Below are 17,281 nucleotides of genomic sequence, written 5' to 3'. Positions count from 1 at the left end.
TTCCATGTTTTTATAAATCTCACACTACGTGTGTGTTTGTGTGCGCGTGCGTGTGTGTGTACGGGGGCTGTGCACAGAGCGTTACCTATTCCAGGTAATAGGATTTGTAAGACATGCTAAACCGTCTGTTCCTCTGCTTCCCCAGAACTCTGCCTACTCAGTTTGTAGTCTGTATTGCACTTGTTTTGTTGGTTTTTTTGTGGTTTGTGTTGTTATTTTTTTTCTTTTTTTTTTTTTTTTTTTTTTTTTTTTTTTTTTTTTTTTTTTTTTTTAAACAGGCTGGAAAACATTAACCTCTTTAGCATGAGTGTGCAGCTCTCCCTCCACCTGCTTTTTTCCTTAGCTGGCCAGGTGCCGCCTCTTATATCTTGTGCAGTTACTGAAAAAAGAAAAGAAGAGAAGAAAAAAAAAAGAAAAAAGAAAAGGAAAGAGAAAGAAAAAGGCACACCATGCTCCTCTGCTTTATGAGTTCTTTGTCTCCTCCGCTTCGTGTTAAGGCCTCCTGAATTCCTCTGCTCAGACCGTCGTGACCCTCATGACGAGCTCTCTGTTACTACTAGACTGACTCCTCTGTTCGTGAGGCCTCAGGTGGCTGAGTATATGCAGGATGGTATAAGCACAGTGGTGGTCAGAGAGGGTGCCTGTGGCATGGCCGGCAGCCCGTGCCCCGCTGTCGGCTGGAGCGGAGTTAGTGGCTGTACCACCAGTGGAGGACGAGTGGGTGGTTTGGGAGGAGGGGCGCTGATTTGTCCTGGTCCCTGTTTTTTGCTCCTCCATGTCCTTTGTTTTGTCATAGTTCAGCACTTTCCACTGCTGATTGACCGCCTGCCACCGTTTAAAAATCCGGTAAACCGAGGGCCCTTCGTGTATTATTAGACCTGGAGGGAAGGGGGAAAGAAATAGACATAAAATACAAAACTTCAGAAAGAACCATAAACCTTCCCCAGTATTCTCCCCCAGTTAGCTGGTTAAGCTCAGCTCTGCAGCCAGTGCTTTCTCAACGATAAATCCTGTCTTTTAATTACCGACAGGCAGAGCACTGGTGGATCCCTTTTTCCCCTGAATTAAAGGGATTACGGTTTTATCTCAGCCATCGATAAACGGATCGTAAATGGAGCACAGTGAGTTATGCTCTTACAGCAAAAGAGTATCTGTTTACCAACAAATGCCCAAGGTTTATCTCTCACTGGGCTAATTTTGCATGCTGCATAGGCATGATTCACCAGGCTCAGGCGTGTGTTTGGAGGGGGTGTAACTGCAGCTGACGTGTCACTGACGGCTGCTGCACCAGCGCCCTGTGTGTGCACAGCCCGTGTCTCTCCCCACACACACCAGCAGCGCAGACACTCATGTGGAGGCCAGAGGCAGCAACTGAACAAAAAAAGAGGTCTGTCTATACACGTAAGTGGTTTGTTACCCAAGGCAAAGTTTTGCTCATCTGCAGAGCAGGTAACCTCATTGAATGTCATTGCCTCCTTTCAAGGGGGAGCTCAGCACGCTTGACAGAAAGGGCAGAGGAGCTCCCAGTGTGTGCAGAGGATGAAGGCAGGCAGTGCCTGTGTCCTGCTGCCCACCTGCAGGCACAGGGCTGATGTCTGGGGATGTCTCTGGGCTGTAGGACACTGCAGTGCTAATGGTCTCTGTGCTCATAAGAGAAGGAGCAGCTCAGGCCCCTCAGTAGCCCAGCAGTTATCTCATTTCCCAGCTGTCTCCATCATCCTCCCCACCTGCGCATGAGGACTAAGGAATTAAATAATTTCAGTTGCTTGGATGATGACAGTACTTGAGTATTAAGCTCTGCTGTTATTATTGAAGTTGCCAGACCCTGGCTAGACCCTGTGGAAGCACTAGGTTTAGCAGTGGCTGCCACACAGGTCTTCTCCACTGATGCTGGAGGAAGCTGCAACATCTCCTGCAGACTGGCTTAGCTGGGACATTAATATACCTCACAAGCTTTGCTAGAGAATGGGATTTATGTCGAATGAGGGGAGTCTGAGTGTCCCTGCTTTGCAGCCATCTGACTCTTAGGAAAGTGCCTTTGTGTCCCATGTAACTGAAGCAAGACCAGCAGGCAGGACTGGGTCAGTTAGCACATGGATGGCTCCACTGTCCTTAATGATGAAGGCTTCACCATTCTGGGTCAGGATCAAGATTATCAAAAATCCTTCTAAGAAGAGTAGCTCTCTTGCCTTCCTGTTGCAAGCATAAAAATACAAGAACAAGACCCACAAGAATCAAACCCATGCCTAAACAAAGGGGCTGACTTGACCAATAACATGTAGAGAGATGATGGGCACCCCAGAATAAAGTGGTTTACAGCTATTCCTGATTAATCAAATGCTACAGTTTTACCCACCACCTACCTTTTCCAGATAGCTCTAGCTTCTGATGACAGATAATTACTGGAGACAACCTGTGCCACATCAGACCCCAAAATACCTGAAGGTCATCTTACCCTTCGGGCTGATCTCCCCATTACTCACTGATGGGATGCAGCCACTTGGTTTCTGAGGATCAGATCTGATGTCAGAGAGTTGAAATCACTGCTTCAGTACAGAGTTTCCAGCCTCCCTGGTTCTAAGCATAACTAGGAGCCCTGCTGACTTGATCCCAGATTAGCTTCAGGGGGACTGACATTCATTGCAATGGGGTGCTGAGCCTGCTCACTGGCTGTAGAAGTAACTCCATGGGATTGCTTGTATGCAGATCTGACTATTTTGGGACAGGGAATGGCGTAGGGCACTACAGACCCAGAGAGCTCTACCCTCTGGTTCCCACAGGCCACTGAGACTGCACAGCTGTAACCTTGCAGTGCTGCTGGCTTTTTATAACCAAACCCCGTGATGTCATAATAGAAAATGTGGGTTTTCCTTCCTGCTTTGAAACATGGTTGAGAATTCTGACGTGCTCTGATCAAAGCATCAACCATAAAAAGCAGGACTTAGGGAAAGCCTGCAGATCCAGCCAAGGAGACAGAGCTTTGAAGCATGCCTGAAGTGGATCAGCCCATGACAAGGGACATTAGACATACATTTAAATGAGCTGTCTGACTGGTAATGAATGAAATTCCACTCTGATCAGTGTTTCTCAGAGACCACTTTAAGCCTGGGATAAAAGAGCCAAAATCAAATGTTTTCTCTTTGGCTGTAGAACATTCTCCATAGAATCAAATCCATTCTACAAAGTATTAAACACCAAGCCACGACTGTAAATCTATTCTTAATTACCTTATCACAAATATTTAATGCGCAGCCTGATTCAAGAGGGCTGTTTATAAAATTCTTGTTTGTTTGCCTTCTAATTATAAATGTTTATGATCTTATGCAATTAACTGTGTGATGCTGATGGATGGGTTGCTGAGTCAATTGAGCAGCTGTTTTCTTAGATAGTTTTGGTTTCCAAATATTTATAAAAGTACAAAATAACTTCTTTTCATCTGTATTTACTGGGCTCTAAATTACTTATCGATTTCCCAGTGTCAAGCTCAGGAAGCTGTAAAATTAAGAAGGAACCAAGTGGAGGGGTGGGCATGGAAGCGGAAGTAACAGTGCTTCATTTACAAGAGGAAGTGCCAAGAGTAAGCAAGAGTCTATCAGTTAATATCAAGCTGCAGGATGCTTAATGCTCTCACTGAAACAAATCTTGTCTGCCTCAGATAAATTAGGATGGGAATTCTTGCATTCAGCTCTGTGCATCCCTTAACAAGAACATCCCTCTGCTCAAGAATCTTTCTTGTTGACAGAGGTGAAATGTTCAATTTAAAAGCCAGAATTCAGTGGGAAATGCTTTCGGAAGGACTGTATTCAACTTGAGGTGTTCATTTAGAAGCGATTATTCCATAAGCCAAATCCTCTATGTGAGTGTGTAAGACTGCAGGTTGGTGTGATCTTCTCTCTTTTTGCAGTCCTCAACACAGAAATGTCTGTATCAGAGTTTCAGATGGATTCTGGGAGTGTCCTGGACCTTTTCTACTCCTCCCCATTTTACCTTGCCCTCTTCTTCTTCACAAAATCTGTTCTCAGTGGATGCTCTGTGAAAACCATCCTCTTCAGAAGGAAGATTTCTGTGAGTTGTACACAAAACCTCTTAGTGCAGATCGTTGCCTGCTTCACAAAATCCCTAGTTTGTAGTGCTGGTGAAGTGGAACTCCCATGGAATGTGGGCACTCATGATGTGCTGCTCTCATTCCCATTTTCTCATGTAGAGACCTGGCTGGACCAGCACTGGATGAAATTCCTTGATCTGAAAATCGTTGAAAACTGGACTGTCTTGGGATTAGATGAGACAGAGGTGCATTGCATCAGTGGTCTTGTAAGAAAACTGATCACGAGAAAAGTCCTCAGCCCAAGGGCCTGAAGGGCTGCTGGGAGAACAGTGGCAGATGTAACAAGGGAACTGTGTTTGTGTCTCTGGATGGGGAAGCAGGGATCAATTGTTGTACCATCATCCTGTGAGATTAACCCAGGGGATTGTGAGCCTCCAGTATAAAGTAACTTTGGAGCAGCAATTTCCCAGAAATGACATTCAGTGAATTTCTGAACATGGTCAGCCTCTGCCACCAAGTGATGTTTTCCCCTGAATTTTCAGCCTCTAATTAACCTTCCTCTTATTCCAACACTTGCCATACATTTTCCTGAAAAAAACAGGTAAATTTTTAGGGCAGGAACTGTTTCACCTGTTTGCCAGTAAAGAAAACTACCAAAACAGGGCTTCTGCTGACAGTGGGTGGCTCATCACCCCTGCACTGACACTGATATTATCTACACGAGAAAAAAAATCACAGTCCATTCCAGCCAGCTGCCTTCTCAAAAAGGCCCTGTCCTGTCACCTCTTGTTTCCACCTTCAGCAGAATTTTGCCTTTTTGTTTTCCTTTTCAAATGCAATTTCATCTCAGCCAGACAGCTGCCATGCTTCAGCCTGTTTCTGCTGCTTTCATTATTGGGTGTCAGGGGAAGATTACGGCAGCTGTGATCAAAGCTTAATGTTTGCCTCCACAGCAGTTGTGACTCAGGCCAAAGTAAACCAAGCTTTCTGGGAGATAACACTTTATTTGCTAGGCTTTCTCTCTATTGACATCATTGCATACACAAACCCTTCCCTCCCTTTCTGTGAATTCTTTAATCTTTTGTGACAATCTCAAATTTCTGCACTTTTGTTTCCAAAGCTCCACCAGCTCAGCCCTCACTAATCTTTTTGCCTTAATCTTATCCTGTTCGCTCCATCCTTAGTCTCCTTTTATCTTGACCTAAGAACAGGACAGTGGCTGATGATAAATCAGGAAAAGAGAGCCAGAAGGATCTGCTCCTGGAAATACAGGCTTGGAAAGGGGTACATAGTATCTGGCATCCCTCACCATTGTGCCCAGGTCAGTTCCCGCTGAGTATGACAGGTTCTCTGAACAGCCTGGCATACTTAGATGCTCCTGTGGCTGATACTCAAGGCTGCAGAGCTGTGCTCTTCAGGAAATGGGGAAGAGGGTAAACCAAGGAGCAGGGAGAGGTAGTTTTGTAATTGAAAACAGTGTCATGGCATCAATGTGACTCTGCACTTGCGCTAATTTGGAGGAGAGTTGTGAACCTGGGAACTGACTAGGCTGGGAACGAGGTACTGTCCTTCTCCTCAATCCTGTTCATCATCTCCAGAACCTCTTCATTTCATCCCCCTTTTTCTGCAGGCAAACTCCCCAGAGTGCAGTCCCAGACCAGAGAGGTGCAGAATCAGCACTGTAACACCCCACCTGCCTTTTGATTCCCTGATGAAATAAACTGGTGTGTTGCTGTCTTCAGCAGTGTGACTGTCTGGTCCAGCTTGCATCTGGGATTCTGATTTCTCATTCCTAAGGGTAATGCTTTGCACCTCTCTTTATTCAATTTCATCTTGTTGATTCCTCCAATTTGCCAAGATAATTTCACATTTCAAATGCCGACCTGATCCTCCAAAGTGCTTGCAGCCTTTCCAAGTTTGGTGTCATCTGTGTATTTTATAACAGTACATCCTATTTAATTATCTAAGTCAGTAATAAAAGTATTGAAGAGAGCAGAGTCCAAAAGACTCTCTACTTGAAATGTGTTTCCAGTTTACAGCACACCACTGGAAACTACTAAGAAAGCAGTTTCTCCATTGGCTGTATACCTGCATTATAGTTATTTCATCTAGAACATGCTTCTGTGGGAGGAGAGTCCAAAGGCAAAGCACCAAGAGCATTGCCCAAGCCACAGCATATTAAACTAACGGCTTCCTCCTCAGCCACTTTGCAATTACCTTTCCAAATTACATCTGGTTATACTCCTGTGCTCACCAATTGGTTAGCTAAAAAATATTCAGTATATTTCTAAGAATCAGTTAAGCTGATTTGCCCTTCATTTCCTCAGTGCCTACCTTCATTATCTGATAGAGCTTATATTTAAAGTTAGGTACTCTGCTTGCATTTCCCCAGCTGCCTGGCATCTCCTGCATCCTCCTCAAGTTCCTGATGATGAAATGCTCATGGGTCAGCCACTGTTCCTGCAGCTGCCTCTGAAGTTCATTAGGACATGCTGACAAGGACAGAGCTAACTCATTTGAGTATTTTTGAGGCTGTTCTTTTCTGATTCTGCCCTGGGCTCCTTTCTCCTCATTAAAATTATTTTAGTTAAGAGGACTGAAACAAAAGCAACATTTAACTATTTGGCCCTTTGTTATCAAATACTATTTGAGCTCTTAGACTTGCCTTGTTCTTCTTCACATATGCATATGGACCCAGTTCTTTTTGTCTTTTGAATCTCTGGATGCTCATTTTGGGGCTCAATTCTGACAGCTCCCCCTGCCTGTGTGATTTCCAGAGACTTTTCCTTAGTTGAAGGTTATTCTTTCTGCCTTTTGTGTGATTGCAGCTTCTGATTTGGGTCCTCAAAGAGTTCCTGATGCAGCCTCTGTGCTCTCTTCCCACGCTTCTGAGCTTCCCCCTGCACAGCACAGTTTGCTGCTGTGCCTTTAGTATCATCCCTTTTGGCAGCTGTGAGCTGTTCACAGCTCTTTTATCCTTCAGATTCTCTTCCCAAGAGACACTTGCTGCTCTGCTCCCCTGGGGCTGCTGCTGCTGCTTTTCTGGAGTCCATTATCCTCGCATCTTACTTTTCTTCAGCTCTGGAATGCTTTCATTAAGCAGTTGCTTCCCATACAAACAACTGATACATTCAAATTTTCAGGGAGTCTTTGCTTTCTGGGGAAATCGAATAGGAAGTATAGATTCCTTCATAATTGTCATCTCCACTCTTCAAAATATGATTTTTGTCCCCAGAATGTTTCAGTATCTGAATACTCTTCCCTGCATCCAGGAGTAGTTCATACTGGTTAGCCTGGAACATGTGGTGCTATCTTTTAGACATTTCTGGAAGCTGCAAGACACTGGACCAGTGATCAAGATTTCTCTAATCCACAAGACTTTTAGCAAAGGTCTGTTCTGAATAATGCTGTAACCGTACTAGGAGGGTGTGCAAACTTAGCAATTGCCAGCCTTGAATGAGATAAAGTATAAATTGAAAATGTATTCATAATGATTAGCGCTCAAGTGAATGCTTAACATATGGAAAAATAATTAGCTGATTATAATCAAGCATTTTTTTATCAATCATTCTCAATGCACTTTTTTTAAAATGTCTAAAGAACTGATTATGTATGAATCTGAACTGTGTTTTGGCTCAGCAGAACTGGGATGTCTGCATGGCTGGGCTCCCTTGAGTGCAGTTATCACTGGATGACATGGCCATCACGGATCCCATAGACCTGGGGAACACAAAACACTCCTCCTTCTGTAAAGTGCATTCACTGTAATGAGGTTTCACTGTCACACAGCTTTCCCAGCACTGGGATGCCATGCTTGGATCTCCTGGGCCACAGGGCCATGACTCCAGCAAAACTGAAACTGAGCCTCTCAGAGATTGGTACCTCTGTGGCCAGGGAAGAGCTCCCACCAGTGCACAGAGAGAAGCTGTTCCCAGTCTTGAGGAAGTATTTTATGAAGGTTTGGACTCTTCCATTTTGGGTCACTACAGCAAAAACAAGCTGACCTATAACCCTTCAACTGCTGACTACCCAGAAAACCTTGTGGTTATTACAGCTCATTTCTCCTTGTTCAAAGGCAGCTGTGCCTCAGAGCTTCCTCAGGCCCTGGTGGGCAAGGACCACCCCCCCCACACCAGGTGCAGTGAGAGCCCTTCTCCTTCCCTGCTTCCTCCACTCCATCTGGCAGAGCCACGGGAGCAGCAGATCCCATCTGGGCAGGTCATTATGCTGCATCCCAAGCTCTCTGCAGCAAGAGCCCTGCCAGGTGGGACAGGGATCCAGCATGCTGGCACCTCAGGGAGTCCCCACAGCTGCTGTTCCACCAGGTGGGTGATCCTGGAGCACAGTGTGGGAGACTGGGAACGGGAGGCAGCTCTTTTACTACTGCTGGGAGTGCCTGGTGTGGCAGCATCCCTCCCCCAGGAAGCACTGTGATTTTGCAGGATGAGGCTGAGCTACATGGCAAGACACAATTTCCAGGTTGTGACACTGCAGCATGTCACGAGTTCATGTGACACAAATATGCAGCAGTGATTCCTGCGTGCACAGGATACCACAGGTTCCTCCTGGAAGTGGGAGCTGTCCACACCACAGACATGGCATTTGTAGCTGCGGGAGGAGGAAGGCTTTATGCAGCAGGATGAACGGAGTTGACAGGCAGGACTGCCCGTCACGGGGCTTGTGGAGCTCATGGGAGCTGGGGGCAGGGTGCTGCAAAAGCTTTTATGGCTGCAAAGTAATGCATCTTCTCCGTGAGGTGCTGCCTCCATCCCAGGGCAGCCCTGCTCAGCCATGTTCTCCACAAGCTGTGCCCTGTAGGGCTGAGCTGATAAGACCCAACGTGAGGAAATGCTGGCAAAATTAAGGAGCTGAGAGGAGGTGTCCAATAGAAACGAAATTTCATTTTGTTCAGCACTCCCACACGGTTTATTTGCAATGGGAAAATAACACCAGCTGTCCTGCAGAGATGTGACAGAGGAGCTGGGCTGACCCCTGGAGTTGCACACAGCAACACCATGGCCGTGGAGATGCCACAGTACTTCCAGCTGTAAACATACAAACTACCAACCACCACAACTTCCTCCTCCTGCACTGCCCAGAGCAGTACTTTTTTACCCCTTGACTCCAAACAGTGATAAAAACCACCCTAAAGCAATAAAAGAAATAACAGTGAAAATAGGTAAAATGAAACCCAAAGAAATTCTTGCTCAGGAGTAGATACAAGCATAAACCAAAGTACTCCCATAAACTCAGCTGGCTGTGGACAGCTACAGCAAAGTGGATGCTGTGCCCTTGTTCTCCTGTGGTATTTAATTCACAGGGCATTATAAAGCAGAGGATTAAAGGGCAGTCTGTAGTTATTCAGGCAGCAATAAATGAGACTCTTCTTGGGAAAAGCAAGTAAATAAACAGAGATGGGAGCTCCAGCAAGGGAACAACCCCTTGCTTCTGAATCATGCCTCTCCAGCACCATTCTCCACTTGTGTGAATACCCATAACTGTGCCAGAACAGGAGGGATAGGGCTTGGAGGCAGTACTCATATATCTTCTTGCTCTCTTAAAGTTTCCCCTCCTTGCTTTGTAGCTAGGCCTGGGTAGATCCTCTTGAAACCTTTTTTTCCCCTCTGAATTTAAAATGGATATAACAGCAACACCCCACATCTTGAAAAGGCTTTGTTTAAGAGGTGAAAGACACTCATTGTGTGCATGACAGATACTGCAATGTCTTTAAAAGAAGGGAGTAAATAATTTCAAGCTAGGTTGAACAGAGCAGTGATCTCTAAGTGATTTTATGGGTCTTTTCTACCTTCAGATTTCCAGACATTCCCTACAGAAGTCCACAGAGTTGAGTACTTATGGTGAGGAGAGAAAAAGCATGTGACTTCCACTTCATCTGTTTGCACGATGGAAACCATTCCTCCAGGTCTGGGTCCTGAAAACCTTCCTATGCCATAGCTAACGTTACTCTGACCAAAGCACTGCCTGTGCAGTCATGCTGATCCCCAGATACTCCAGGGACACTCCTTTAAAACGAAAGCTGGACAACATCATTGTGCTGTGCAGGGCTTGGGAATCTGCCTTCACACTTGCTTGGAGACCTGAAAAAGTCACATTGTTCCCCAGAATGAAAGAACACACGTGTATTTGCAGACAGGTTAAAATGTTTCATTTGGAATTGAATTTTTTTTAAATGTTGTATTCTAAATTCTGACACTGAATTTGAAATACTCAGCATGAGCAGTCATCTCTAAATGTTAAATCAAAATGCTTTGTTCAAGAATGATCAAAACATGACATTTGCTTATTGAAAGTAGAACTAATGCCTCCCTCCCTGCTTTTATTAGCAAATGAAATTCCGTAAGGAAAAATTAGAATAGTTTCACAATTTTTTTCATTTTCTAAGGGATACAGGTCCTGTCTGAGCCCAATTCCTCCAGACCATTTCAATCACTTAAGTGCTTTTTCACTAAGAGAAATACAAACCAGTTAGGAGAGACACAAAGGTGAGTACAGATCACCCTTGCCATCCCCCAGGGCAACATAGAGCATATGGGCTAAAGTAACAGACCTGAGCTGTCATATTATTGCAAAAGTTTCATACCTTGGTGTTTTCTCATGGGCAGATCCTCAGAGCGCTCTTTCTTCTTCACAGAGTAGCCAACTAACACCACTTCCTTCTCAACCAGCCAACCCACTCTTTTATAGCCCTCTTCTTCTCACTGGTCACAGCTGTGGCCTGTTAAAGTCGGGCCTGTTCCTAATCTTTGGTAATTGGCCCAGCTGCAACTCCTTAGGGGATTACTTTCTGCACTATCTATATTTTCTTATATTCTATCCTCCCATACCTGAGATGCCTGTGATGTCACACGTTGGCATGATTGCCTCTACTGCCTTGCTGGAGTGAGATGTGGGCATCTTTCCCCTCCAACATGCAGGAAGGCATCCCAAGGATGTGAGGCAGAAGGTGTTCACGCTGGAATTTGGCCAGCCTTTTGTTGGGATAAACATGTTCCTGGGACACACCATGGTGCAGCCTGTCCTGTGCTGCTTTGCTCTTCACAGCCATGATCAAACAAAATAAATCTTTCATTGCAAACCCAGGATTTCTGTGAGATCTCCCAAAGCCTTTCACCTTCGGTGCTACAGCCTCTCTCTGCTCCCTGACAACGTCCCCACAGGTCTCATCCCACCTCCTCCCCTGCAAAGGTCTTCACCTCTCCCACAGAGGCCCTATTCAAAATTAACAAAGGTGGTAGAAGCCAGGAGGGCAAGGGTCTGTTACTTCTGATCTGTTACTAGCTAGGATCTCTAGGAAGGCAAAACGTGTTCCTTGCTTCTCTGCACCTTCAAGGGTCTTCCACCAGAGCTGAAGGCCTTTGTGGCTGCACTATCCAGATGAGTGAATGCTGACAGAGGCTGAGGGACAGGTAAGGGTTTACCTGCACCTATGGGATCTGCCAGTGCTGAGCTCACCAGTATGACAGCAGTGAACAGAGCAGAGTGTGGCTAAACCTGCAGAAAAGGTTTAGAGAGCCTTGGAGAACACAGCAAGGCTCTTCATGTGGCTGTGGCTGAGCAGAGTGAATTGTCCCACCTGGCATAGTAGGAATACTGTGGATCCAGCTCTGCCATGGGGCAGAGGGGCTCAGGCTGTGGCTGTCATTTGTGGGTCTTGGTGCAGGAAGAAAACCCTGCTTCAGGGAGTAACTTTCAGGAAAAATTAAGTTTAGCAACTTAGCCCATAGGCCTGTTTGCAATATTCTTCATTACAGCCCGTTCTATCTGGTTGAAAGATGACTCTGCTGGTAGGCAGCCATCTATCAGTCTCTCTGAGGGGATCCTAGAGCTTGATTAATGTGGCTTCATATTAATCTCTTCTTACCTCTGCTTCTGGCTCCCCACTCAGCTGGATACATACCAAAAGCAGCCTCATCCACTATACATGGGGGGTGACCCCACCGTGGTCTCATCTTTGACCATGGAGTTGAATTCTCTCACTACAGCCACAACAGCCTGCCATGGACCACAGCTTCCACCTCCAGGAGTAATGTGTCTGTGGGGATGCAGGCTGTAGTAGGAGGAGTGACGGGACAGAAGGCAGTTGGAAAAACACAGCCTGGCACAGAACTGAGGACTTTTTTCATCCCTTACTAGACAGCACAATTTGTGCAGCTGGCATGGGAGATCCTACCAGCTGCCTACAAGGGAATTTCCTGCCACAGTGTAGAGGTAGAGACAGGCAGGTGAGTGATCCTGCCTCTGCCCACCTAAGGAAACTTAACCTGGGGACACCAGGCACGTGATTTTGTCAAGGAGTTTAGTGACAGGAAGGCATCATTCTGACTGTAATGTATCACACTTGAAAGCACAAGATGCAGTTCACAAGGTGAAAGAATTTATTTTTTCCCCTCAAAAAATATTAATTATGTTGCCCTCATTAAATGCCAAACACATTGATCCACTGGAGCAGAGAGCACCATATGGTTATTCACGATAAATACATCTCTGGAGCCCCGCTGCAACAGTGGGACCCTGCTGGAGATGGATGTGGGGAAGGAGTGTGGAGCTAAATGCACACATGTGAAAGCCCAGGTGCTGCTCAGGTAGTGCTGGAAGCCAAGTTCCTTCCCTGCAAAGAGGAAGAGGGTTCAGAGCCTGGTCCAAAGCTGTGTCTCTCTGCTCAGCAGTGATGTGCTGGCTCTGTGGAGAGCGGCCGGAGCTGCGCTGGAGTCCTGTGGGCACATGGAGCCCCTGCAGCTCTGCCCACTGCTGACAGCAGACAATGCACACGTGCCAGAGTCCCCTGTGCTCTCTTATTCAACAATCAATGCAACAGTGGATAAAAATAGGTCCCTTCTTTCAGGGGCAGAAGGGTGGCTTGTCCCGATTTTGCTGAGCATCCACTGTTCCTGGATAACAGCCAAGGAGTCAATGGTCAGATCAGCTTTGCAGTGTTGCTTCTCCTGATGCTGGCCCAGCTAAGGGCCCACAATGACTGCTCCCCAGGAGGGACCCTGCCCAGCTGGATCGAGAGCCCCATAACATGCCCTGTGGGGGCTGTCCTGTCTACATAGCCTCTGTACAGCTGATAGATCAATAATTTGCTCAGTGTTTTTTAAAGCATGCACACTGTGTCTGAATGTGTCCAAACCAGAGTTCATGGTGAAGAAAAGGTGACTTTGCTGCCTAGATTTATCCCAGCTAGCTGCTCTGAAGGTATGAGCTGGATCTGGCCACTGCTGTTAGCTCCTGATAGCTCCAGTTTACATGCAAATTGGGTAAGAAGTACATGAAGAGCATGGCAAGCAGGGCATTAAGCTGAAAGACACAGAAGACTTCTGTATACTCTCACAGATCTCTTCCAGGTATGCCAAAGCCACACACATTTGCTGTGTGGGCTGCTGTCAGGTCTCTCCTCCAAAGACATTTGCTGAACCTCTCTGCCTTGTGCTCTGCCTTTAGGGTGTCATCAAGCCAACGTGCAGGTTTGGTGCTTCCTCAAAACTGATTCCCTACCACGGTAGTGATTCTTCCAGCTTTGTACCTTGGGGAACTGTGTAGACCTGAATGAAAACATCTGCTTTCCTTTTGAGAATGGGATCGATACAGATGAAGACCAAGACCCTGAAGACACCTCATTTCTCAGTTTCTTTTTATTTCGTTGTGACTTTGACTCCTAAATCCTTTGAATGCTGAGGGCCCAAGTGACCTGGCTAGATAACACCCTGAGGCTACCTCAGCCCGGCATTTCCTCTAGAAAGCAAAGCTCATTTAGAACAAAACCCCATTAATCTTGGCAGGAAGCTTGAATTGTCACTGTTTCAAGGAAGCTCCATTAATTACTGTTCCCACTGCACTATGAAAGATCAAATGCTCTGGATCAGTTTTAATTGGCTATTGATTTCTTATGTTATTACCTATGGTTGTGCTGAGATGCTGTCAGACATACTGGATGCTTTTGATTATTCCTTCTGGCAGCTGGGATTAAAAACAGCAGGCAGACATTTCCTGATCTGTAATGGATTGCCATGGTGTGCCAACAAGAGTCGTTGGCTGGATGAATGGTCCTGCTCTGCCCATCTTGTGATGCTGAGCTGTAGTGCTGTTCTGAAGGCAAATACCATCAGGGACCAGCGAGGGAAAGAGCGGGAAAAACTTCAAAGAGCACGAGGATTTAGTGCTTGCAGAAGTGCACTGCTGTCAGCACCAAGGCAGGGTGAGCCAGGGAGCAGGGACTTGGGCACAGAGCAGAAGTGCCCATCAGTCACTGATCCACGGAGAGGCAGATCAGATTACTTTTGCATTGCTGGGGATAACCCCCCAGCACGCCAACCTCAGGGATACCCTGTGTGATCCCAAGCAGGCCAGCACACACAAACCACATTGCCACAGCCCTGTGCACACAGCCTGCTAATGGCCCTGCTGGGACAAGCTTCTCCCTCAGAGCCCATCTGGGGATGCCTGAGCCTACTCTGTGACATGCTCTCATTAGCTGGCAGAGTTCCTCCTTGTTTAACAGGAGATGCTTTCCTGTCCTCCTGACCCCAAATGACACCTTATTCTACAAATGTCAACTTCCCCTAAATGCACCTTGACAGAGACAGAGGCAAACCCCTCCCTTCCTCTCCAAGGACTGTCATTTAATTAGCAGGCAGGTATCTCTCAGGATTTACAGGCCAGCTCTAAGCTGCTACTCTCTGCTCAGTAGCTGATGCCTGTGAAGGCTCATTCCATTTATCTTCGCATTTCGATAACCACATTTTTGCTAATCTCACTATGCAAGAGATTTACCTCTTGGATTTACCTCTCATGGACCATGGAGAGAGCAGTTAATCAAATGAACAGTCCCCATCTCACTTCTCATTCCCTTCCTGCTTCCTGATCTCAGATGTCTGTGTTGTAGATGACTTCATAAGCAGAGCAGTACCTATGCTGGCATCGTCACCAGTTTCTAGTTTAATCCAACTCTCATATCTGTCCTACAGACATGACCAGAGATAGCACAGATGAAAGAGAAATCAGAATCAAAGACATCGAGGCTGGCTGGATATCAAGAAGCATTTAATTTGTTCCTCCTTCACAAACTGGGATCATCTCTCTGCAACCTGTTCTTGACATATGTTGTCTACAGGTTCTTAAATAAAATCCAGTACTGGAGGTTCCCACAAATCCCAAGCAATCTTTTCCAGTGCTTCTTGCCCTCCTGTTAAATGTCTGAGAGCAAGGGGGAGAACAGTGTTGAAAGGCCATCTTGCACGTCTTGCCCAGAAGGACAGAGATTCTGGTGTTTGGGGCCATACCACCTGTCCCGCTGATCGTGAGGAGCAGACTGGTTTTACTTTGGTTGTGATTTTTGTTTTTATCATGGGTGAAGAGGTAGATAATGGTTTCTGTCCCTCCCAACTTTTTTGTGGGGCATGCCAGGTCTAGAAAAGTCTGAATAAAACTAGAAGGTTACTGAAGGTTAGTGACTGAGGGTCAAATCCAGACCCCTGGATTTTGTTCCATGGATCAGTAGTCTCTGAGTAAACAGACATATTTTGAGAGTTCAGCTTGGAGATGATCTGACCATTTCAGAACAAATGAGGATAACAACAACCAAAGGATCCATGCTGAGGGAGCTATATGTGCAGGGAAGCACTCATGCCCTCACCTTTGACTCCAAACCAGAAAGATCAGTGCTGCCATGGGATTGTCCATGCAAATTTCCACTGGTATCTCTGTCTTGGCAAATTGCTATCTAAATCCCTTAGTGACTAGGTAGAGAGGAGATCACACAAAACAGCTGGGCAGTTGCTGATTGCCTGTCTGATTTTAGTCACACCTCTGCAGAGTTGGTGACTTCTCTAGCTGTGAGACTCCACAGTGCCAGAGGAAGTGTCCTGCTGAGCACCTCCAGTGGCAGGGTGTGTAAAATGGCCTCTGGGACAAGAGTCACTGGCTACCCAATGGATGTGAGACACCCAAGTGTCACTGAAGTGCAAACTGGCAGGAACTACAGAGGAGCTCTGTTTCAGCACACCTGCTCTTCAGTAAGTACCTTGTCTTTAAAACCTCTGCTCCTCTGCTAGTGAAAGAAAAACTCGGGGGTCAAGCTGTCAAGCTGAAGGAAGAAACAACTGGTATTAATACAATTACTGTAGGACCTATGGTATCACATTCTGCTAGCTAAGGCTGCCCAGCCTGTTACAAAAAAAAATGTACAGACAGCATCTTACATTAGCTGGGAAAAAAAAGTTCAGTGGTAGAACTGAGTGCACCTAATGTCCTGCCCTTTCCCCATGACTGAGCATTTCTTAGTTCCTAAATCTTTCCTGTCCACCCACAGGCTAGGTAACAAAAGAGGAAAAGGGCTCTAGAGGAGGAGACACTGAATTTCACAAACAACGCTCCGGTATTTCAAGATCCATTGCCAATTTAATTATCCATGAGAGGTTTTATCCTAAACTTGCAGAAGTTGAACTAAAACCCAAGGATGAATAACAAGAGACTTGGGGCCATGCTGGCAGTCAGAAGCAGAACTTTCAATCTCTAGAGCTGCCTTTGACTTTTTGTCAAAAGACCCTGCATGAAGCAGTAAGGTTTGGAGGAAGGATAAAGAGAGGGAGAAAAGCTGTTCCACAGTGAGGAACTCACTGCAAGCCTTCTAGGGAAACATTGCTGCATCTATCACAAAGTTATAATGAATGAGGAATTTGCCTCAGTTGCAGTGTTCATAGAATGGGTTGGGTTGGAAGGGACCTTAAAGATCATCTTGTTCCGACCTGCCTTGGGCAGGGACACCTCTCACTACTCCAGGTTGCACAGAGCCCTGTCCAGTGTGGCCTTGAACACTTCCAGGGATTGGGCACCCACAACTTGTCTGGGCAACCTGCTCCAGTGCATCACCACCCTCACAGTAAAGTATTTCTTGCTAATATCTAATCCTACTCTCTTTCAAATTAAAGCCATGACCAGTGTTCCATCACTACATGCCCTTGCCCTAAGTCCCTCTCCAGCTCTCCTGTAGGCCCCTTGATGTACTGGAAAGCTGTATCCCCAGACCCTTCTCTTCTCCAAGCAGAACAACCCCAACGCTCTAACACTCACAGCTTGTGTTCATAGGATAGAATCCCCTGTGATCACTCCCTTCCCCTGGCCTTGCCTCTCTGTGGGACAGACCAGCCTTTTGGCTAGTGCCAGTGCAGCCCCTGAAATCTGCAGGGCTGAGGAGAAGTCACTCAGAAAAGAGAGATG

General features: G+C 46.2%; 1 protein-coding gene across 1 annotated transcript in view; it reads right to left on the bottom strand.

The window, feature by feature from the left end:
- Positions 1–516: 516 nt before the first annotated feature.
- The window catches only part of MARCHF4 (membrane associated ring-CH-type finger 4), a 93,447-nt gene continuing 76,682 nt past the window's right edge, over positions 517–17,281 (bottom strand). The window contains 1 exon segment of the mRNA XM_041408696.1: positions 517–878. Within this exon segment, the coding sequence (XP_041264630.1) occupies positions 517–878 (362 nt within the window).

This window comes from Onychostruthus taczanowskii, unplaced genomic scaffold (genome assembly GCF_017590055.1).
Source record: "Onychostruthus taczanowskii isolate IOZ18803 unplaced genomic scaffold, ASM1759005v1 scaffold10, whole genome shotgun sequence".
Classification (NCBI taxonomy): domain Eukaryota; kingdom Metazoa; phylum Chordata; class Aves; order Passeriformes; family Passeridae; genus Onychostruthus; species Onychostruthus taczanowskii.
This window is presented reverse-complemented; position numbering and strand designations above follow the sequence as displayed.